The sequence below is a fragment of the Pteropus vampyrus genome, unplaced genomic scaffold (assembly GCF_000151845.1).
Source record: "Pteropus vampyrus isolate Shadow unplaced genomic scaffold, Pvam_2.0 Scaffold11, whole genome shotgun sequence".
NCBI classification, from domain to species: domain Eukaryota; kingdom Metazoa; phylum Chordata; class Mammalia; order Chiroptera; family Pteropodidae; genus Pteropus; species Pteropus vampyrus.
Genome location: NW_011888792.1, coordinates 17,723,926 through 17,747,936, shown reverse-complemented (window position 1 = coordinate 17,747,936; position 24,011 = coordinate 17,723,926). Strand labels below are relative to the sequence as shown.

At 33.7% G+C, this 24,011-nt stretch overlaps 1 protein-coding gene across 1 annotated transcript in view; it reads left to right on the top strand.

Moving 5' to 3' along the window:
- The window catches only part of SLCO4C1 (solute carrier organic anion transporter family member 4C1), a 49,449-nt gene that overhangs the window by 8,700 nt on the left and 16,738 nt on the right, over positions 1-24,011 (top strand). Inside the window, exons 3-5 of the mRNA XM_011379145.1 lie at positions 19,877-20,059; positions 21,400-21,496; positions 22,982-23,103. Of these exons, the coding sequence (XP_011377447.1) occupies positions 19,877-20,059; positions 21,400-21,496; positions 22,982-23,103 (402 nt within the window). The remainder of the gene's footprint in view (positions 1-19,876; positions 20,060-21,399; positions 21,497-22,981; positions 23,104-24,011) is intronic.

The following is a 24,011-nucleotide window of genomic DNA, read 5'->3' as shown; positions in this document are numbered from 1 at the left end:
CTCTCCTTCAGATTAGTGTTTCAGTGAACAGGCTTTGGGGAAATCTCTTCTATGCTTTCTTGTATCTAAGTATGTAACTTTGAAAGCTCTTGTTGAATTTAGAAACTTCATTATGGCCAGCACCACGAACAGCATGTGATGCTTAAGAAATGTTTGTTGAGTTCTCAAATAGATTAATGAATGAATAGATTTCTGATATTAGGAGTCTGATGACTTGTCCTTTCACAGAAAGTAATAAGAGTAGATAATGGCAGATACAAGCAGTTTGGGATTCTCTGTTCACATTTTTCATAAACTTTGCCTAACGTATAATGGGGCTTTTTCTCTTTTTCTTGGCCACTGAATTGGGAAGAATTATATTCTGTTATCAGAGGCAAAAATTGTTTGCCATAAATGACTTTTATGGGTAAGATTTGGGATCTGAAAGATTTGGAATGTGCAAAAAGAAGCTAAAGTGAGAAGCATATTCAGAAATAGTAGCAAAATGCTTTCATATTTTACTTTATGTTTTCATCTTATTTTCTAAAATATTTAACCATGTATCTACTGTACTTCTAAGGTGATACTAAATGTCAGGATTTTTTTTTTTGATAGACTATTATTAGTGATTATCCTTATTTATCTTCATGTATAAAATTTAAAAAAATGCTCTGACAGGTCATTCAAGTAGACCGTAGATATAGTTGTAGTATCTAAACAGATATTATCTGTGTGAGACATAAAGATTAAGCAATGTGTTTTGAAGCTTCCTCATAAAGGTTGGTAAAATGTGGTTTGTGACAAGAATGAAATGAGGAAATTCTTTTAGTTGCTGTTCTTAAAAATGCACAAATAAGCCAGTGTTTTAATGTATTTTTTCTTAAATTTTAATGCTTTTAGCCCATTACATTGAGTGAAAGTATGCAGCAATATAGCAGGGATTTTAAGGTCAGACAAAACTAAGTTAAAATTTTTGCTCTAGCACTCACTATATGATAGTATTATGTGACCCCGGGCAAGTTTCTTCAACTATAGATCATGATGATAATAACTGCTACCTCACAGGAGATTGTACACAAGCAGTGCTAAGGCAGTACCCGGTGTTTGGTAAGCACGCATTAGATAGTAGCATTGAATGATAATGATGTTCATGATAATTAAGTAATAGCTGTATTAATGTAAAAAAAACCTGCCTTTCTTGGTTTGTTTAGTTATTGGCAATGGTACTTACAAAATAACATGAACAACTAAAAATCTTTCAATATGGTACATATTTTTTTTTTAGGTACCACTTGATATTGACATATCCCCAAAGTTTGGCCAACCACTTTCAAAGTCATATAGTAGAGAGCATTTTAATTAGATGTGTTTCCAGGATTGTATTCTTCTTATGAAATAAAATAAATTTATTTGGTGTAGGTCAGATTAAAGTCTCATGTTGTAATATTGCCTTTTAAACAGCCACCTTGCCTATTTTAAAAAATCTTTAACTTTTTCTAATTTTAAACATGATATGTTCCTTGCAGGACACTCCAAAGTTAGAAAAACACAAAAATAGAATCAAAGAAAAAAAATGGAACAAAAAAGGAAGTAAAATTTCTTATGATAATATACCCTAGTTATGCACTGTTAATATTGTTCAGCCTTTTTAATGTATAAAGACACCCGTACATGTATTTACAATCATACATAATTATACATTATTACATTACAGTCATTAACACACACTAACATACACATTCACACCCATGCACTCTTACTATGTAATATTCATACATAATAACCTTTACATTACATTTACACATACACATTTAGCTGCACATTTTAAGACAAAATTTTGAACTTAAGGATATCTACTCTTTCTTTTTTTTACTTATCCTTAGAATACACATTGGACATTGTTATATGTGAGAAAAAAGCTGCAGAATATTATTGCTTTTATATTATTATGTTTTATAGATAATCTAGCCAATCCTCCTTTGTTGTGTTTTTTATTAATATTTCGTTTTTTCTGGTTAGAGAAGTTTTATTGGTTATTGTAGACAATTTGGATAACAATAAAAAATGGAAAAGAGAAAAAAAACCCAATTATTATTATACTTTTCTCAAGGAGGACAACTTTGGGATTGTCTTAATGTTTTTACTCTGCCTTTATTTTATGGAGTTAAAATATTTTGCACAGCTTGCAACCTGTGAGCATTCTTGTTTCTGCATAACATTCCATTTTATATTTTAACCATTCTCAGGGTTGAATATTTACATTTACAAAGTTTTCTATTATAAATTATCTTATTTTTATGTTTAAAGATTTTATTAAATTTTGGTAATTCTACAATATTTAACATTTTGTAGTTGGGTTTTTTAACTCAGAATAATTCTCTGAAGATTCATCAGAGCTGTGTTTATCAATCGTTCATTCCTTCTCATTGCTAATTAGTAAGTATTACGTGGTATGGATGTACTACGATTTGTTTAACCATAAACCTGTTAAAGAATATCTGTTTTGATCCACTTTTTTGGCTGTTAATAATAAAGTTACAAATATAATTACAGATTTTTGATTGAACACAGTTTCATTTTTCTGAGATAGACTCCAAGTACTAAAACTGCTGGGTCATACGATAGTTCTATGTTTAGGTTTTTGAGAAAACTGTTAAACTTTTCCAGTGACTATAAAATTTTAAATTCCCATCACCAGAGGTCCCTTAAACTATCCTTATTTGTTTTTTTTAATTCTTTTATATTTTTGCTCTTTTGATTGGTTGATTTCTTCTATTCTGTCTTCCAGGTCATTAATTTGTTATGGTATTCTTTAGCTCTGGTTGGTTCTTTATTATATCTTCTAACCCTTTGTTGAAGTTATTATATCTTCTAACCCTTTGTTGAAGTTATTATATCTTCTAACCCTTTGTTGAAGTTCTCACTTTGTAGAAGTTCCTTCTATTCTACTCCTAAGTTCTGTGAGCATCATTATGACCATTACTTTGAATTCTTTATCAGGCAAATTACTTATTTTTGTTTTATTAGGGTTTGTTTTTTGTTTTTTTTTTTTTTCTTGGTTTTTTTTTTTTTTTTTTCTTTTGGACCTTTTTTTTTTTTCTTTTTTTTTTTTTTTTTTAATTTTCTTTGTTTGTTTCTATGAATCAGATGAAATAGCTCTCTCTCCCAATCTTGAAAGATTAGCCTTGTGTAGGATCTACTTTCTGTACACTGCTTGTGTATGTGCCTGCTTGGGGAATCCTGGGGGGCTGGCTGGCTGGCTGGTGCTGGCTGAAGCAGCCCGAGGCACTAGTCTGGGGGAGGGGAATTGGTAAGTACTAGATCTTTGTCAGATAGGTGATTTCCAAATCCTTTCATCCAGTCAGTAGCTTGTTTGTTTTTTATGAAAACTCTTTAATGGAGTTTTTCCACCGAGCAAAGGTTTTGTTTTGATGAATTTTGATAAAGTTCAGTTTATCGATTTTTTCTTTTATGGGCTATGCATTTATTGTCAAGTCTAAGAATTCTTTGCCTAGTTCTTAATGCCAAAGATTTTCTCTTATTATTTTTCAAAAAGTTCTATAGTTTTCCATATTACATTAAAGTCTGTGATACATTTTGAGTTGACTCTTTATATTCCCAGTTAGCTTTCTCTTTTAAAAACCAAATATATAAGAAATGTGTTTGTCATAGTAATTATTACTGGTTGGAAAGGAGAAAATACACAGGAATCATTGTTCAGAGAACTCCCGAAATCCCACTGAGAAAATGTTATGCTTGTTCCTCAAGTAAACCCTATTTCTGCTTCTTGGGAGGTGCTTCCTAGTTCATTTTCCTCTGGGGATTTTTTTTTTTTTTGTTATCATCCTTGACTGCATTTGAAGATGGTGAATAGAGAATACACTCCCTGGATGTTTAGAAGCTATATCAGCCTGTTCTTGTCTATATAAATTTGAGAACTATGGGTCACTTTAATACTCAGTCATAATCTCTCAGAAGAGACTAGCAGTTCATTTAGTAGTGCAATTGTTTGAAAGACTAGTTTCTTATCTAATTGATTCAGGTATATATGTGAAAAACCATACTCATCGTTTTGCTATTTGTCTTATCTTAATCTCTGTCTCTCTCTGGACTTAATAAAACCTATCAGACTAATGGGAGAGTCATACCGTTAGGTACTTTTCTCTGAGTCATATTTTCCAATTAAAAGTATTTGCTTGGTGCCTCCTTAATTTATGCAATAGTATTTACAATGGGTGAGGCTGTAGCCTTGATTTTATCCATGCCACAGTCTGTTTTAATTGATCTTTATTGCTCAAAGGTCTTCTGAGTTTTATCTTTTATAGAATTTAGATGAGAAGCAGTTGCCTCTTCCAACTCTAAAGTTCTAGTCTTTCCAATCCCTTTCGTTCTACCCAGCATATTTGACAAGGATCCACTGACCACCAAAAAGATGTTACTGTCATTTTAGTTATTGGAAAGGATCAGAAGCTTAGTGTCCCCATAAAGCTCCGCAGGGTGTTACAATTTTACATAAAAAAGACTTTTAGCACACAAGCTTATACCATTATTACATTATCTGGCATACTGTCAACAGTAGATTCTTGTTGAATAGGGGAGGGACATCCTACAACGCAAAGGAGAACCCCTCCCCATAACACAGAAGGGAGGGGAGGAAGAACCATTTCAGAAAGGTAAGGAATAAACAAAGTTAAAGGATTTCTTTATTAAAATAATTCTAAGAACCTTTAATATTACTAAATTGTTCATGGGGGTCTCTAGGAATAAATTTATTTGAAAAATTGGAACATTTTTCTATAGCCATGCCATTTTCTTTTTGTAAATTGTATTTACTATTATCTCCATTATCAATCTAGTCATTTTTCCAATTTCAGTTCCAAAAATAAAAGCAATTAGTAAGTCTAATAGAAAGTATTTTACCTTTTTTATGGACTCGGTATATAAGAAGCAGGCATAATATCTACTAGTGTAAAATAGTGGTCTTTTTGTTTTTGCTAGATATGCCATTTTCCAGGATACGATTTTTGTGACAGCATTCTGGTTACCTCAGACGGAAGTGTATTTTCTAGTCCTAATAGCATTTAAATTTCACTTATTACATTGCTTAGTCTATGATTTCTATTCATTCTTTTTCATATTAATCTGTTATAGTCTGACATTTTTATTTTTTTTATTTTTGCATTTCTTCCTAATATTCTTTTTACTTCCGTTACTATACTGTTTAAACTATATTTGATACTTGTTAGGTTTTAATTTTATAATATGAATTACCATTGTTACTAAATCAGAATGAATTTTGAGGGGAGTACAGGAGCCATATAATTTGTTTGTTTGTTTATTTATTTATTTTTAGTTACTAAAATGCCTGGTTTATATTAGCTACTCTGTGAATGTTTAATAAATCGAATTAACAATCATGGCTTTCTCCTATGAAATCTAATTTAATTTTCCATTCTTATAATAATCCTTGCTTTTCAGAAATTCATAAAGACCTATGGGCTATATATTACACTAGATAGTCTTCATTTGCCCATCCAGATCCTGGAGAGATAGAAACTAAGTGGCTATGCTAATCTTCAGAGGCAAGGTTGGCTCAATTACCCAAACAAGTTACAGAGACTGAGTTGAAATATAAGGGGAAAAATTCTAAGTCTCATTGGTAGAAACCCCATCTGAATCAGCATGGTGAAGTTTCACAACCCTTTAACCAGTTCCAGGCCTAAGTGAGTTTACAGATCCAGAGATCATTATTGATAGGGAGGCGAGGTCTCTTTGAAGACCTTTACAACATAGCCAGGAGTGTATAATGTTTCTCTTCCCCTAAACCCATCCTGAAACCTTTAATCCCGAGTGTTGTTGGGCAGGGTAGTATTCAGACTCCCTGGAGGTGATTAGATAATGGTTCCCTGCCATGGTTCCCTGGTAAACTGAGGACTTAGGGAGTTTCAATAATAAAGGTGACCCAAGACTACTCTGTCTTGCAGTAGGTTCAACCTGTAGTTATTTCCCTAGTCTTAAGATATAGAAAGGGTATAGATATATAGCTGACAGAATCCCCACATTAGTTTCCTGACTTGTGGATTAGAGATATTATTGTAGGAAGAACTAAGTAGAAACCCCCAAATGAGTTAGTAAACCAGAAACAATACTGTATCCTTAAAGGAACTATGGAGCTTGGTGACACCGTCAAAGATTTGAAAGATAACAGGGGTGGTGATTTCTACTACATTCTCTCTCTCCTTTCATGTATTTGGTGCAAATGCAGGGTAAAATCGCGGAAAATGACTTTGGATCATTATAAACATACTCAGGTATTGATGCTAATTACAGCCATTTGGTACCTCTTCTAGAGAAAATCATCATAGACCCTGACACCTAATATGTAGTTGTTGATCTAGCAAATGTTTTCTTTTACTTCTCATCTGCAGAAACAATCTAGTTGGTTTGCTTTTCTGTTAAGGAACAAGAGTCCACTATCACTATCTTATCTCAGTATTACACATATCCTCTTGTTCTTTCTCATAATATGGTCTGGAGCACTGGATCTCAACTGGGGCCAATTTTTTGTTTCTAGAGACATTTTTGATTATTACGACTGAGGTGGAGGGTACTTTTGTTATCCAGTGGGTAGAGGCCAGGGACACTGGTATACATCCTCAGGACACAGGGGAGCCTCTCACAACAAAGAATTATCTGGCACCAAATGTCAGTAGTACCAAGTGAAACTCTGGCCTGGAGGTACCAGTATCATCTTAACTATCCATAGAACACAATGCTGGGCTTTGCATTCATGGTTTTAAGTTAATTGAACTTGATGAGGTGCAATATTTTAGATGCTTAATAAAGCATATACATGCCAGAGGATAGGAGATAAACTGCAAAAATATTAAGGGGTCTACTAAAACAGTTAAATTTTTAGGGCTCCAGTGGCCTGGGCCATGCTGCAATATCCACTTTGCACTTTGCATACTCTGTATTTGCATAGAGGTTGGGATTTGGAAGACATCATCTACTTCATTTGTGTACATTACTCCAACCCACTGACTAGGTAATGCATAGGCTGCCAGATTTGAGTGGGAACTGGAATAAGATAAAGTTCTTGGCAGCATATACAGGTGTCGTCAGTGGCAGACAGGAAAGGTATAGGAAGCCTCTGGCAATTCTTCACAGGGAAATCATACTGAGGGTCCCTAGGTTTTATAGCAAGACCATGCTTTCTTCTGCTTACACTGTTCTCCATTGAAAAAGCAACTCTTAGTTTGCTCCTTGATGATGATATGATGGACATAAATATAATTATGAACACCATGTCACCTGAACTCCCATCGTGAAGTGTTAGCTACTGTAACAAATTGTAAACCTAGACAGGCGAAGTAGCATTCGTTATTAAATAAAATCATAGATGCAAGTGGTTTGGAAGGCCCAAGTATTACAACTGGGGTGACAGGCATCTCAGACTGCTGTGCTATTTAATTGTATTGCCTGATGCTTACCTCTTTTCAAATGCGGAAAGGTTATCATTATAGGCAGAAGTTAGCATGGCGTTACTACAAAAACCTAGCTGTCCTCAATGTGAGGACCTAACAGAGTTCCCTGCAGCTGGCTAACAGAGGAGGAAGAAGTATAGCCTGCTTTACTGACAGTTTGCGAGGTATGCCAGCACCCACCAAAAGCAGACAGCTGTCCAATAACAGCCCTAATCAGTTATGGACCTAAAAAGCAATTGTAAGTGTAATTCACTTTTGAGAGAAGAAAGACCCGAGGTACAGATTAATATTTATTCATGGACAACACTAATAGATAAGCTGTTCAGCCAGAAACTTGGAAAAAACAAAAATGAAAGTTGTTTACAAAGAATGAGGAGCTAAGAGATGTGTAGTATGCCTATCGGCATGGGCTCAAAATGTAAACATATTTTTGCCACTTGTTAATGCTCACTTGAGGGCATTCTTTGGAAGAGGCCCTCAAAAGAAAAGGTGGTCTGTCCAAGAAATCTCAATCAATGTTTTTCTCTAGCTACTGTGGTGCTTGTCAAATTGTTCCATGTAAAAAGTGGCCATATAGCATAAAAAGGAAGCTGCTTCAGCGTTCAGGAACATGACCTTTTCCTCATCAGGGCTGGTCTAATTACATCCACTGCAGATTGCCCGATTTGCCAACTGCAGGGGCCAGTTCTGAGTGCTCCTGATATTGCATCATTCCTCAGGGCAACCAGCATACCCCAGGGCAAATAAAATATATCTATCCTGGTTGCAATTTGTCCTCCTTGGATAAGTATATATTCTAGACATGCATTTATTTTCCTTCCAACAATACTGCTACCTACACTCAGGATTGTTTGACTTACAACAACGTAATGTCTAACCAAGAAGCTCGTGTACAGCAAAAGAAGTATGGCAACAAACTATTACTCATGAAATTGACTTGTGTGTCTTACTTTGTATCCTAATACCCAGAAGCCTTTGACTTGCTCGAATGATGTCTGTTTGTTACCACTTACAGAATAAGATTTCCTTCCCTACAGAACATGGTGTATGAATTAAATAAGACAGAAACCATTCTATGTTGCTTGGTCCTCTATAGCCAGAATACATAGGGGAGGGACCTAGGGAGTGTTCATGGATTAATATATAAAAGCAATGCACCTAAAAATCAGCTTATGAAATTTTTGCTTCCTGCCTTGGTCCTGTTGCGTTCTAGTCCCCAAAGGGTGAATGCTTCCATCAGGCAACACAATCGTTCCCTTAAATTCAAAGCTGAGACTGTTCCTTAATCAGTTTTGATCTCTTCATACAAAATAATCAACAGGAAGAGAAGAAGATGGTCACTGAACTGGTAGAAGTGATAGATCCTAGTTAAGAAGAAGAAATTGGGTTGTTTCTATACAGTAACAAAGAAGATGTAATTTGGACTAAGGGAATGCATTTGGGTACCTTTTAACACCCCCATGCCCGATGGTACTTGTTAAAAAGAAAACTGCAGCAACCCAACAGAGATAGAACAGCTGAAGACTTGTAAAGACTATGTAAAATCTCTGACTAGGGTACAGGCAAGAAGTTGAGGGAACATGACCTGGATGATAAGAAAATAAGCAATGATTGTCAACTCAGGCTTTCTGACCTGCTGTAGAAGGAAGAACTGTAGAGCTTGTTAATCGTCCTACTGCCTTGGTTTTCCTCCACCACTTAGATGAAGCCCACTGGTGGTGCCTGTTTTCAGGTGGGAGAATAATCGGATTGACTTTACCCCAAGATGATGTTTTGCTGATAGGTTTCCGTGGATTTCTGGTGTTGGAGATATGTTTTTTGTCTGGACAAAGATAAAAGTGGATGCAGAGGTACCAAAGGAAAAGAAAATAATTGGACAGTGCTAGATAGTCTCTGTCCCTCCCAGATCCATTATTCACTTTATCACCCCATTGTATCACCCACAGAAGCCCCTTAGACTAAATTGCACCGGCTCATTTCCCCCTAGGTTTCTAGTTAGGTTCGACCAAAGTGAGTTTGCATGTAGAAGGAAGACGTCGTGGTGCCTACTGCCCTGGCGTGCTCCCCACCAGGCATGTTGCAAAAGGTGATGTTTGCTTCCACCTAAGGCTGCAGCTCTTGGAGGATGACCCCTGCAGCTGCGTTTCTTGTAGGGTTTCTGTAACTGCCTAGTGGTAGTAGCCTTCACTGTTTGTTCTCTTAACTCTGTTTTTGGAAAAAATCCATCCCATAAAACAATTTACATTCATAAAAAAAATGTTAAGTTTGCTTTCGTTATTTCTTTTGTCTATCCTACTGCTGCCCTAACCGATATATAAAAATATCCATACACATTCTAACTTTAGTCTTTTAAAAAATGAAGTTCCTCCTTACAAGTGAATGCTGTTTTGAAATGAAATTGTGCTAATACTTTATAACAAGTTGGGAACTTTTTATTTTTACTTTTTCTTATTGGAGAATAACAGAAGGATTGTTTTTGATTGAGCTTTCATATAAATTCTTCAGAAAAACTATTTCAGATAGATTGATTTTAGAGGTAGACCTTTGATTCTCACTTTAATTTATTGCAGAATCATAGCTTCATTTCAAATTTTATATATTTTATAGTCGATATTTTTTATTTTAAGAGATTTTCAAATTTCTTGGTATAAGATTATACATAGAATTTTCTAATGTTTACAGTTTTTTATGCATTCGTAGTCATTCATGTTATGTACACAGTATTGGATTGTTTTCTTATTTTTTAATGGGTTAATGGCCAGTTAGGTCAGGAGTTTGCATTTTAGAGATGATAAGGAGGTTGACTGTTAGATTTTATATCAAAGCTTTTGTCTCTCTTTTATCTTGATAGTCAGAAAGTTATAGAAATGTTTTGAATTCACATTTGAAATTATTTTAGTAAACTTTTAATTTTACTTTATGTCACCATTAACCATGAGATGAATCTATTAAAAGCTAGGCTGTTAGAGATTTCGTAGAAGTTAATCTAATCCTGTCTTTACTCATCTGTAAATGAGGAAAGTAATATTATCTCCTTCATAGAATATTTCTGGGAATTAGATAAGATAATACATACCACTGAAGGACCTCTCATAAGATAGACACTCAGGAACTATTACTGTTATTACTGCTATTATCGTACATGAAGATAAGAGATAAGGCATGATAAACAAGAACCCAGTGAGCCATACAAGCAATAAAAACTTCAGAGCTTATAGTCATGAAATAAGAAAGAATTTCCTTTGGGCAATACAGGGAAGAACTTTTAATAAGTAGTGGAATTTGAGCTTCGCTTGAATGGGTACAATTTTAGTAGGAAAAGTGTATAGTGTGGTCATTACAAGCAAGGAATATAATATTGAAAAATTTTTATGTTTTAAACTTGATTAGAAAATGGATGTTATAAACAGATATTGGAAACTCAGGTAGAAAAGTTGGTTTTGTGAGGAAGAGAGTGGGTCTGTTTTAGGTTTAGGTGGAACCTTGGAGTTAGAAAATGTACTCTAGAGCCTAAGAGATGATGGAAGTTCAACACTGAGATTTGGGGTCATCTTCACAGTTTCTTCATTGATGACAGTGGATGTTCATTCTAAATTAAATAGAGAAGAGGTGAAAGGCAAAATCCTAAATCTTGGCAATAGGAATCATTAAGTGACTGATCATTGATAATACTAACTCTCTGAGATTTAAGTCTGTGTATACAGGGTTAAATTTAAAAATATTTAATTATTTAGGGTGGTTTTGTTTTACTTCACATCTTTGTCATACTTTTAAACCAGTATTTTTCAAAAGTGTGTTTTACAGAGCACTAGTTCTTTGAGGATAGATATTAATAGAGGAAAACATACCTTGAATATATGATGGATAATATACAAAACTTAATCATATTATTTATACATGCATGCATACTACTCTCTTAAGAGGACAGGTGCAATAATATAGTGTTTTCCAAGCTAATTTGATCGTAGAATTCTTTTGTTCATGGAAATTCTCAGAAGCCTGGTGTTCCATAAAGTAAATTTGGGGAAAGCATGCTTTGTACTTCTTTAGTTGATGGTTCAGCTTATTAAATTGTAACTCAAAGCTCATGGAAAATACATTGGAGAATCAGAAGGATAGAAATCAGATTATTGGATTATATTGCAAAAACTGTGTAAATGTGACTTTGGGCTTTAGTTTCTTCATTCCTAAAATGATTGCAGAAAGCTGTTGTACAGATTACGTTAGGAAATGTCTGTGAAAGCTTTGAGTATTGAGAAGCATCATAAGGTCTAGCTATATTTATTTATATAGTTTTTTTTCCCTCCCGAACAACAAAATGTGAGTAAAATAGGTTATGTTTCGTTGTGTAAAAGATTAGTGTATTATTTGTCAGAAGGTGCTATTCATATTTGCAACTTTGTTGTTTTTCTTTGTACATTCATAATTTGATCATTGATTTTTTTTGAATTTCTTATCTTATTCTTATATTACTTAAGTACTCAATAGTCTCTGTCCATCTGTGTATTCTGAAGTCATTTAAAAGTGCTTGTGACACTTGATACACAGCGTACTCTATAAAGAATATTCTCAGTAGTCCATAAGTCTATGCAATTCAGAGTGTGTCTTCAAAGTCCAGTCTAAGCTATCTATGTCTTGGTGATGACCATTTGTGTCAAGTTTCCCTGGCACCCAGTTATGCAGATTGAAGTATATAGATTTATATACATAATTTTCAATTTTAGGGACATTTTATTCCATATTAGGTTTTTTCTCCTTAGGTATTTCAATTATATATATATGTGATCTCCTTTGGCCACCTTATATATTTAATATTTCCTCTTTTTTTTTCTTTTATCATTCATTATGCTCGTTTCTCATTGCTGTACTATATGCCTATTACTGTGTTTTCAATCTGTTCACATTTATGTCTTTTTCAATTTCACCTTCATTTCTATGAGGTTTTAGTTTTTCCCTTTTACTTCTTTGCTGAGTTCTGCAATGCATGTTTCATCTCCTCTTTCTTTCACCATTTTCTAAGTTATTTTATTTCTGCTTTGCTGTCTTTTCCTATAAATATTGCTTTGTATTCTCACTTTTCATCTGCTCCATGAAACTTTTTTGTGATCAGTGTCCTAACCTTAATTTAATAAAAATACATTGTTCTTCTTACATCTTTGTACAGCTGCTGTAATAGCTTCCTTTGGAAATCACTTTATTGACTCAGTTTGGTTCTCATAGGAGGTGAGTGATCAGGCTAGCCGTCCAGGAAGGTTGGTTGCACAGGCAAAGTCTCTCATCTTTCTATTTCTTGCAAAGGTGGAATCTTAAATTGCCCATGAGATTCCTTGGGCAGCCTCTTCCCTCTTACCCTTTCTGTTTTTATGAGTGGTAGTAGCTCAAGAAGTCCCTGCTGCCACCTGACTCATCTCCTGTTCCTATATTGGTTGTTACAAATGAGGGGAATCTGGACTTCAGAGGGATGGTTGCTCCTCATCTTCAGGAAGTGTTTTTCTTGCCTTATCAGATCTCTTGCCGCCAGCTGCCCTTAGGTCTGGGCAATAGGGCCCTGCCCTGACCCACATCACAGACACTGAAACACAAAGATAATTTTTTTTCTTTAAAGTTTTGCACGAAAGGGTTTTGAAAGATTAGTAACAGGATAGGTGAACAGAGAGAAGTATGTAGGGATGACCTATGCTCTCCAGGCCAGAGGATGCTGTTTAGACTTGGGATGATCAAGTTAAAGCAAATACAACAGCTCTTTTTTCTTCTTCAGGGCAGTGGCTAGAAGGTGGGAAGTAGAGCCGGGAAGGAAAAATTACAGTAACTCCCTGGGAAGGGGAGAGGCTGTTTTTGATTAAAGTTAGCCACCTTGAAGTACCTGATACAAGTAATTAGGCAGACCTGGTTCCCCAGAAAACTTTGCTGCTTTTCAGGAGGCATGGGTACCTCCTGGAAATACTGTCAGAAAAGTGTGGCTGAGGGTGTGGAGCCCCATCTCAGACTGCAACATCCTGCCCTAGCCCAGGCAGCAGGGTGAGCCTCGGAGGAAAACACAGTAGGGTCTCTTTTAATGTCCAGGTTTTAAAGGTAAATGCCTGGAAAGGAACAGGCGGTGGGTCTCTGAGTAGGGATGAGGGTTTAGCTGAGTTTGATATTTAACTTCTAAATGTTCTGGTATGTCAGTTTTATTTTGCCTTTAGTTCGTGCCTCTGTTAGTAGGCAGGACTGGACACTGGTCTGCCGACTAAGTAAAGTTCTAAGCCTTAATTGTATTAGCTCCTCTCCATGTTCACAAACAATGTAGGAGCTCCCTTTTGTGGTAAATTGTCGAATCACATGCTTTTAAATTAGTGTTGAAAGTGTTTTGTCAGAAACATTTTTATGTTCCATTAGAAGTTGAAATTCTAGGTTCAAATAGTTTCTTCAACTAATACCATATAATTCACAAGTAAATCTAGCTATTTTGTAAAGCTATTTATAACACATGCAATTTAATAAATTATTTAATATTACTTATGATAATGGTCTCCTTCTAGTCTCCATGGCATCCATCTCTGTAATGTACCCTCTAGCAGTTCTTTCTTTTCTTTTTTTCTCAGGAAAGGTTAATTCCATAACATTTTAAATATATTTAAGTATTTGTATTTTGCCTTTATGTTTAAATGACTGAGCAAGAAATTCGTGTCACATTATCTTTCACTGATTACTTTTTGTCATTCCTTTACTGTCTTTGTGGGATTAAAGTTGCTGTAGAGAAGTCTTATGCCAGCTAAGTGTTTTTCATTTCCCTCTGCATAATGTGACTATCTTTTTCCTAACTGTTCAAAGAAGTCTTTACTCATCTTTAAAAATCAGTAACTTTACAAGGGGATGTCTTGTTGCTGAAAGTCCTGTAACAAATTTTCCTAAAATGCTCTATGCCCTTTTAAATTATAGTCTTCATTTACTCAGGAAAATTTCCTAAGTTTTACTTTTAAATAAATATATATATTTTGTATATATATATTTTTCCTATTCTGATCGATTACTTCTATGTTTGATTTTCTTTGTCTGAATCTCATTTTTATACTTACTTTCTCTCTAATCTTTTAAGTCTCAGTTTTTATTCATTTAATTTTGTTCACATTTCTCAAGCCTATTCTGTCTGTCCTTGTAATTCTAACAGTCTCTAGTCTCTCTCTTGTCCATTCCAGTGTGACTTTTATTGCTATGGTAGTTTTCATTATTTCTTGTCTTTCCTGAGTTCTTTCAGCTTGTTTTTTTCCTTCTCTAATCTCACCACATTTTTGAGTTTATTAAATCCCTGTTTTCAGCCTTTGATTTTAAGAAACAATTGTTTTAATTACTTTTTTAAAAGTATGGCAACATGGTACTTTTAAGTCTACACCACGGTGACATTTTTCTGGAGACTATTCTGCCATGCCATTTGCTTTTCCTTTTTGGTTGTTCACCTTTGAATAAGGTGAATTACTTTTTGGACGGCATTTTATAAGATATTTGTGTTAGTTTTCTATTGCTACATAACATAGCATGCAGACTTAACAACTTGAAACAGCACAAAATTTTATTTTACCAAATTCATGGGTCAAGAGTGCAGCTCAGCTCAGCTGGATTCTCTGCTGAATCTCAAACTCAAGGTGTTAACTGACTACATCTTCATTTTGAGTCTCTAGAGAAGAATCCTTTTCCAAGCTCATTAAAACTGTTGGAGGTAATAGTTTTTCGGAATTGTTGAACTAAGATCCCCATTTCCTTGACGTTTGTCATTAGCGGCTGCTCTTAGTTTCTAGAAGCTCCTCCACATTCTTTGGCTTATGGTCCTTTCCATCTGCAAAGCCAGCGATGGCTCAGAGAATTTTCTTTTGCTTCAGATTTTTCTGACTTTTGCTGCTGCTGCAAGTTAGAGAAAAACCTCTGCTTTTAAAACGTGCATGTGATTAGATTGAGCACAACCAGATAATCTTCCTGACTAGTTCAAAGTCAGCTGAGTAGTAACCTTAAATTACTTTGTGGAATCTCTTTTTGCCACTGTAACATAATCAGAGGTGTGATATTGTCATATTCTCAGTTCCAGGAATTATGATGGGGAATTATGGGGGATCATCTTGGAGTTTGGCAAAACATAATATACATGCAGGATAGGGACTTAGAACCCTGTTCTGGACAAGTAGGGATTCTCACTGGTTAAGATGGATGTTCCTCGTGAGTGGGTTATTTAGTTTTTACTTCTTTCCCATATGCAAACGTTGCTGTTCACTTTTAGAAGCTTTTTCTGGCACCTTGCCTCTATGATGGACTGTTCCTTGTTCTGCCCCACTTCACTGGCTACTCTGTGATGCTAGGCAGATAATCTTCATATAGGATGTTCACATTTATTTCTAAGCAGATTTAGTTTATTTTTTCTATTATATGTTGTTTTTTTTCCTTCACTCACATCATGTAACTGAGCTCCATATTTTATTCAGATTCCCCTAGCTTTTATCTGATGTCTTTTTCCTGTTCCAGGATCTGATCCAGGATACCATATTCCATTTAGTTGTCATGTTGCTTGGTTTCTCTTGGCTGTGGTATCTTAGATTTTTCCTTTTCTTTTTCTTCTTTGATGACCTTGGAAGTTTTTAGGAGTACTGGTCAGATGTTTTGTAGAATGTTCCTTAACTGGGATTTGTCTGGTGTTTTTCCGATGATTAGACTGGGGTTAAGGGTTTTCTGGGGGAGGACCACACAGGCAAAATGCCATTTTCATCACATTATATCAAGGGTATATGCTATCAATATTGCTTATCACTCTTTATGATAACCTTGATCACCTGGCTGAGGTAGCGTTTTCAGGTTAATCCACTGTGAAGTCCTCTTTTTATTGTCACTTTCCATACTATTTGAAGGAAAGTCCCTGTGTGTACCCACATTTTAGAGGTGGGGTGTTACGCTCCATCTCTTTGAGGGTGGCATATCTACATAAATTACTACAAAGTCTTCTATACCAGAGATTTGTCTCTTTCTCTCACATTTATTTGTTTATTCAATCAATTATTTTTCATTGTGATTGGATAGATATATTTTTTATACTTCGGTTTATAATCCAATGCTACTTTATTTTGTTACTCAAATTACCCCAGCCTTGGCTACCAGAGTCCTTTCAGTTGGCTACTGTGTGCCTTTGACATACCTCTGTAGTTGTGGAGTTTTCGTTTATTTTGAGCACTTCCTTACTATCTGGCACTACGAGATGATCCAGGCTCAGTCTGGATATTTCCTGCTCCAGTCCTGGAACCAACCATTTCTCCAAGAGGATCTTTAAGTAGAGAATGAGAAATAACTTTATCATCTAGAATGTAGTAATTATGTACAGTTCCTTTTGCCTGCAGTCTTGCAGGTTTTGCTCGTTTCCAAAGTTACTTAGATCAGCACAGTTACCCCCACTCTCTTAAGTGAGGTTGCTTCATATGTTTCTATTACAGTTAGATCTTTTTATCATGTTCTGCATTTCATCTTGGAACTTTTTGACTTAAGTGATTTTTAAAAATTCGTATACATTAAATTTCACTCTTTGTACTGTAAAGTTTAATGGATTTGAACAAATGCACAGTGTTATGTATCCACAATTAAACCATCATATAGAACAGTTTCACCACCCTAAGAAAAATCTCCTGCGTTTCATTTATTTAACCCTCCTCCTCTCTGCCTGAACCCCTAACAACCACTGATCTTTTTACCATTATCACAGTTGTACCTTTCCAGATTGTCATATACTTGGAATCATAAAGTATATATTCATTTCAGACTGGATCCTTTTACTTAGCAATATGCATTTAAGATTCATTTATGGCTTTCTGTGTCTTGATATGTCATTTCTTTTCATCAGTGTTATGCAAAGCAGAGAAGAAAATTATTTAGAAAAATACAGAGAGTAATGTGTTGGATACAGTAGTTTTCATAAGTAGATCTTAGGTCTTGTTTATTTGGGAAAAATGATAAGATGTTAACTGTTACAGAGCCTTTCATGCAATACTGTAAAACTGATTAGTGCCAGGCTGAGGTATTGATACCCTCAAAGCTTAGACAGCTAAAGTAATTACAAGAGACTTGTGCTAGAGAGGGATTGCAAAAATCAACGACACAAAACTGAGCACCCAAAAATAAACCTGCAAATAAGAAATGTAATAAAAGCTGTACTCTTTGAGTAATCTAAAGGAATGGTGCATCCCTGTCTCTTCCCACTAAAATATATTACATACAAATTAAAAATAAAGTAATAGAAATGCTAGGATAAAATCATTGCTAATTTATATGTAATGTTGGGGAAGAGAAGGCTTTTATAAGCCAAATATCAAACTCAGAACATACAAAGTAAATTTAAAAAGTTAGGTCACAGAAAAATATGGAAGAGACCAGTAAACATATAGAAAAATGCTTAATTTTATTGATAAATTTTTAAATAAAATTTAAAAATTGCATTTATGTGGGGGTTTTTTTGGTAACCAAAGAGCTTGGTACTTATTTAAGTTTTATTATATAAAATATTGCTGCATCGCTGCTGGGATTTCATATCTGTATAACTTTTGATAAAGCAATTTGGTACTATCAAAATATAAATATTTATACACTTTAACATAGCAGTTCCACTTTTTGAAGCCTGTCCTAGAACTAGCCTTGTTATAAATATACCAAGATAAATTTTAAAAATATTTATCACAATTTTGTTTGTAAATATATGTATAACATAATAATACTCATGGTATATGCTATACTATTAGTTATTAAATATAAGTTTTAGGCTAGGTAAATAACTCACAGGATATTTATGTTGTGGAATAATATAATAGCACCAACAAAGAAATTTAAATACAGCTTTAAGTTCCAACATCAAAGATGTCCAGGACATAAGTGAAAACTAGAAGTCGTTGAATATAAGAATAGTATGTTTAGTATGATCACACTTGTGTAAAAAAAAGTAAATGGATATAAAACATGTGAATGTGTGAGAAGAATGTCTGAAAAATGATAAAAGGAACTATTCACAGGGGTTATTACCTTCATCTAAGTTACATGAGAGAGCATAAAGTGGATGCAGAGTTTTGTTTTTCTCATGTATTCTTCTCTGTTATTTAAATTTTATTTTTAAAAGCATGGTGCAACCTCATGGATTATTTCCTCTGGGAAAAACAACAAACACCAAAACCCCATAGAATATGATTAACTCATATTAATCAGATGTCTACCAAATTACTACAAAAAGATATTTACCTATTATAAAAAAAGAAATAGGAAAAAATGATAACCCAAGAAATACGTGTATGTTCACTTGTGCAATGTATCAAATAATGAGATTGTTAGTCTCATCTACTGCCTCCAGGAGGTTGAATTGAATATTGCAATTCAAATGTCTGACATGGGCAAGTAGGTAAACAAATAATGCAGACCTAGCCCAGTTATAAATACAAATCATCTGTCAAAATATCCATCAACCTCTTATAACATGAATATATGCAATATTATAAGGTATAGTTTGAATTAGAAATGTTAAAAAATACATTTTTGTGCATAAAATTTGCATCTGGAAATTCGATGGCCATGAACCAGTTAAAGAATCTTTAGATTGGTGCTTTGGGCGCCTTAATTATTTCACCAATGAGGAAATAATAAGTCTTGCTCTGATGTTAAGGAAATGAAAATAGAATTAGCTGATGAGGCTATTGTTAAAATGCAAATTCCTGGATACTACACCAGATTCAAAGGGCTGGGAATATATTTTTATAAAGCATATTTTGTTCATTAACATTATCAGATGAGTTTAGGAAACAGGGATTTACTATAATACGCAGGGTTTGAATGTGATTTTTACAATTTTAATCAAGTTTTAAAGAAAACCATTTTTCCTTTGATAATATTCAAAAGAATATCCTATATTGCTCTAAAAATTAAGTTAATAAAATAGTTTGAACTATAAAAAAGAACTAGATATAACTTCTAAATATTACTGCTTTGTGGTAAATATTGAGAATTACTGTTTTGGCCAAAGTATCTTAGTATACAAGATGTTGATTGTAAATTCAGTATGGTGGTCATATTGTATTTATGACTTGGAAAAATAAAGGCTATTTTTTTCCCCTTTAATCTGAAAACTGTCATTTCTTGGCACTACTTGCTTCAATTGTGTTTACATTAATTTACCTGAAAACTTGTTAATTTTGATTCTTAAAGTATTGTTTCTCAGTGTCATTCTACATTTTCTAGATTTTAACATGATAATATTTCATAAATTTTCTTTAGTAACATGTATTTTAAAATAGTTAAATATAATCAAAGTGAAGTGATTGGAGGAAATAAGGTTATGTTAGGCAAGTATAATTTGTAAAGATAAGTGTTTCAAAATTATTACTACATTTCTGCATATACACAATTTCATTTTTTTCCCCCTGAAGATACTTGCTTAACAACAAGGAATACAACCAGTTGTACCTCTTCAAGTTCTTCACTTTCTAACTACTTATACATCTTCATCTTGGGACAACTATTGCTGGGAACAGGAGGAACTCCTCTCTATACCCTGGGAACAGCCTTTATTGATGATTCTGTGCCCACACACAAATCTTCTCTCTATATAGGTAAGTTTGCTCTGTAATATAAATATCTCAGTATCATTTCTTCTTATTGCCTATCTAATTTATAAGAAAAACATAATACATGCTTATTAAAAAAAGTTAGTCATAATTTCATGGGTGTTTCCGTGAGATAAATGCAATATTACTTTTTTTTGTTTAATTATTTACTGACATATCATGTCCTTCAGTTGAATTCAGTTGTGAGTTTTGTTGACATCCTGCTCTATTTCCTGCTGTATTGCCATTCAAGCAGTAGATGTCTAGATTACTTTAATTCCAGGCTAATTTACACAGGGTGTGGAGATTGAATTCTGCCATTCTATGTGATCTATATCCTACTTATTAGTGTCAACAAAAGAAACCACAAGGTGATACTCAGAAACTCTGTGGAGTTTTTCCATTTCAGATTAACCCTTTTGATATATGACTCATTTTTTTTCCTTTTTGATCTAATTTTTGGTAGCATAAATTCCTCTTAAATTCCTTCCCTCATGTCCTAAAAGTTAGAGCTAACTAGACTATACATGACCCTAGAGCCAATTAATGTGTTTTTTATTTGTGTATGGGTTTTCACTTTATCAATTTATTATTCTAATGTAGGGGACTGTCTTAGCCCATTCCAACCACTGTAACAGAATACCATAGACTGGTTGGCTTATAAACAACAGAAATTTATTTCCTACAGTCCTGGAGGTTAGGAAATCCAAGATCAGGGTACCCACAGATTCAGAGTCTGTTGAGGGCTTAATATGAATAAATTAGAAGGCTTTATATATGGTGAATTTTTAAATATCTGAGAGAAACAAAGTCAGCTTAATTCTGTAAAAATGTGAGATTCACTAAGAGCAGGTGTTTAATCGCTTACTTTTAAGAAACAGACTAATGACCAGATCCCAGTTTTTATCAGCTGCTGTAGTGCAAAATGAAGAATGCTTTTGGAGTGTGTTCAGAGTGTAAAAGGCTTATTATTCCGCATTGTTTTCTTTCATAAGAATTGTAAACAATAATTATTATCACTGCCTGTAAAGGATAATAGTATTTGTACCATCCCTGCTGTCAGTTAACATAATGTAACTTTCCATGGATTTATAATTATTGGATTTATTGCAATTATTATTACAGTGTAGCAATTTTTACATTAGATTATATATTTTAAGCTTCTGGACTCTATAAGTGATTCCATTCAAATGGTATTTTTTAATGAAAATATGTATAATTTTCATGTAATTTGAATCATTTCAATTTTTGTGCAGCAAAATATTTGTCTTTCTTTAATATGTTGTTAGACATTCAACACAAAGTTGTACAGATGACCATTTTCCATGTCTTTGTTCTTATTCTAGGAATTGGCTATTCTATGTCAGTATTAGGCCCTGCTATTGGCTATGTGTTGGGAGGACAGCTGTTAACCATGTACATTGATGTTGGTTTGGGACAAAGGCAAGGCAATATCTCTTTTTATTTTACTTCAGTTTATTTCATTTTAATAATATTAACATCATAGACAGAACATTTTTATCATATTTCCTCAATATAGCAGGAGGGAATTTACGAGAAACAGAACTGAATACAAACAATTTTTACATAGTATTTTGGTTGTATTACTTCATGAGTTTTTATCACATCATCTCTTAGTATAATGTATTTATTCATAAATAAGGATGTTTAATAGTTACCTGGTAAATTTTTTTAAAATACTCATATAAGACCCCATGCAGTGTTCAAAAAGAAAAATTTAATTAAAACTAGTTAATGCTTTTAGTCAATTTAGCTGGAGGTAGTAGGTAGCTTGAAGAGTCTCAAGAGTCTATGATTCTCAGACTAAGTTCTATAGTAGCTCTGATAATGTCATAGAGATCACAACTGTGCAGTTTTAATAACCGTGACAATGAAGGATAGTAATAGGTAATGTTTGTTTATCCCATACTATGTTCTAGACAACATAGGTTTTTGTGTGTATGTGTGTGTGTTTTATCTTATCTTACATGCTATTTTTATTTAATCCTCTTGATAATTCTATAAGGTAGTTGATATAGCTTGGTAGGTGGCCAAGGCATGAGTAAAAGTAGTTATTTTTAACTCCAAAATCCCCCTCTTAACTACTGAATTATCTTTTCCTTTTCCTGATTAGAGAAGTTGGTGACCTTTGGTAAGGCCATATTTTCTCCTTATACCACTGGGAATCATAACTACACAATCCTTGTATAGTAATTATACAGTCTTTGCATGACTGTGAGCAATGACTGTGTGGTCATGGGTATTTGATTAGTCCTTTGTACTGTTAGTCCAAGATTAATAGGTTCATCTTTTAGAGACTATAAAAAAGGTATGTAGGGGAAGCACTTGAAGCTGATAGCTGGATTTTTAAGAAAAGACGTTTTAATTTCAGTGGAGAATTACATGTAGGAGTGACGTGTTTTGGGGAAGAGCATTTGCTATAAAAATATGAAAACCATTATAAAAAAATTAATAAGTTATTTTAAGAATTTTACATTTAAATGAATGCTATATAATTGAAGTACAGCGTATGGGCTTTTAACATAAATCAATGATTTGCTGTGAGATATATTTAATATAGTAGAGAAGAAAAACCTAGCCAAAGTTAGATAAAGAATGTTAAGAAATTCTACATATGCTTTCAAATATTCAACATACTTACATTTACTATTAAATATTTTAAATTTCTATGTCATATTTGCCATTCTGAAATATTTTGCAAACCATTATTTTTGTAGCTCTCACTTATGCCTGCTATCTGTTGTCTGATTCATCATAATGGCTCCACTTAAAATTTTGGGTATTATAATAATATCTTCTATATATGCCTTTGAGTTACAAAGTATATAATTATCATGTAATTAACGCAATTGAGTTTTAATTAACAAGATAGAGTTGACTTTGACTTTTCATTTTCCTGTTATATAGCACTGGTATCACTGAGGATGATCCACGATGGCTGGGGGCGTGGTGGATTGGATTTCTTCTGGCTTGGCTCTTTGCTTGGTCTTTGATAATACCTTTTTCTTGCTTTCCAAAACATTTACCAGGTAAACATGTTTTGTTTAAAGCCAGGGAGTTGTATTCCAATTCTAGGCCAAATATTACTTTCTCTATGATTGATAAGAAACCTAGAAAATCATTGTTTTATAGAATCTCACTTGTCTGCCTATGCAAACTTTTGAATATCTGTCTTTATTTTAGGAAATATTGTAGCAATCTTAATATTTATGGTTTTCTTTTATTTTCAATTAATAATCAATAAAACTGTACATATCCACCTCTTTACAATATACTTACTAAATTTGTTTCTTATGTGTTATCTGGAATTCTGCTTTATTTATATATGTAAGATATAATATATTTTAAACTATGAGTTGGCAATTATTTGTTGCTGAAAATACAAATACTTTTTCCCCCCATTTTCACCAAAGTCATGCTGTCACATACTCATTTTTCACTATATTTCAGTGCTAGTCAGTCTGTCCAAAAAAGAAAAGATTAATAGAAAAGAATATCCATTTCTTTCTTTGTGAAATTTTGTTTCTTTATAATTATTTAGTTCAAATATATATCTACAGAAGTATTCTTCACTAGGCTCAAGATATTTAGTTGTTTCTATTATAAGAAACAGGATAGATGATTAACTTTTGGAAATGGGCAAAATAAATGTTGGAAGAGTAGAAGTAGGTGGGCACATTGATTTCTTTCTACCCTGGGCCATCCAACTTATGACTCCATATATTGACTATTTTCTTATATTTATTCACAATACCATTATTAAAAATCAAAGGGATCTGGCGATAGATGATAAGTATTATTTCATCTGCAAAGTATGTTAGAATTAAAGAGAGCAAAGGAAAAAAGCCTCAAACATACTCTGTTTAATGTATAAAGGATGAGAAAGAGAACCATATGAAAGGAGGAAAAAAATTTAAGAGACTTTAAAGAGAATAAA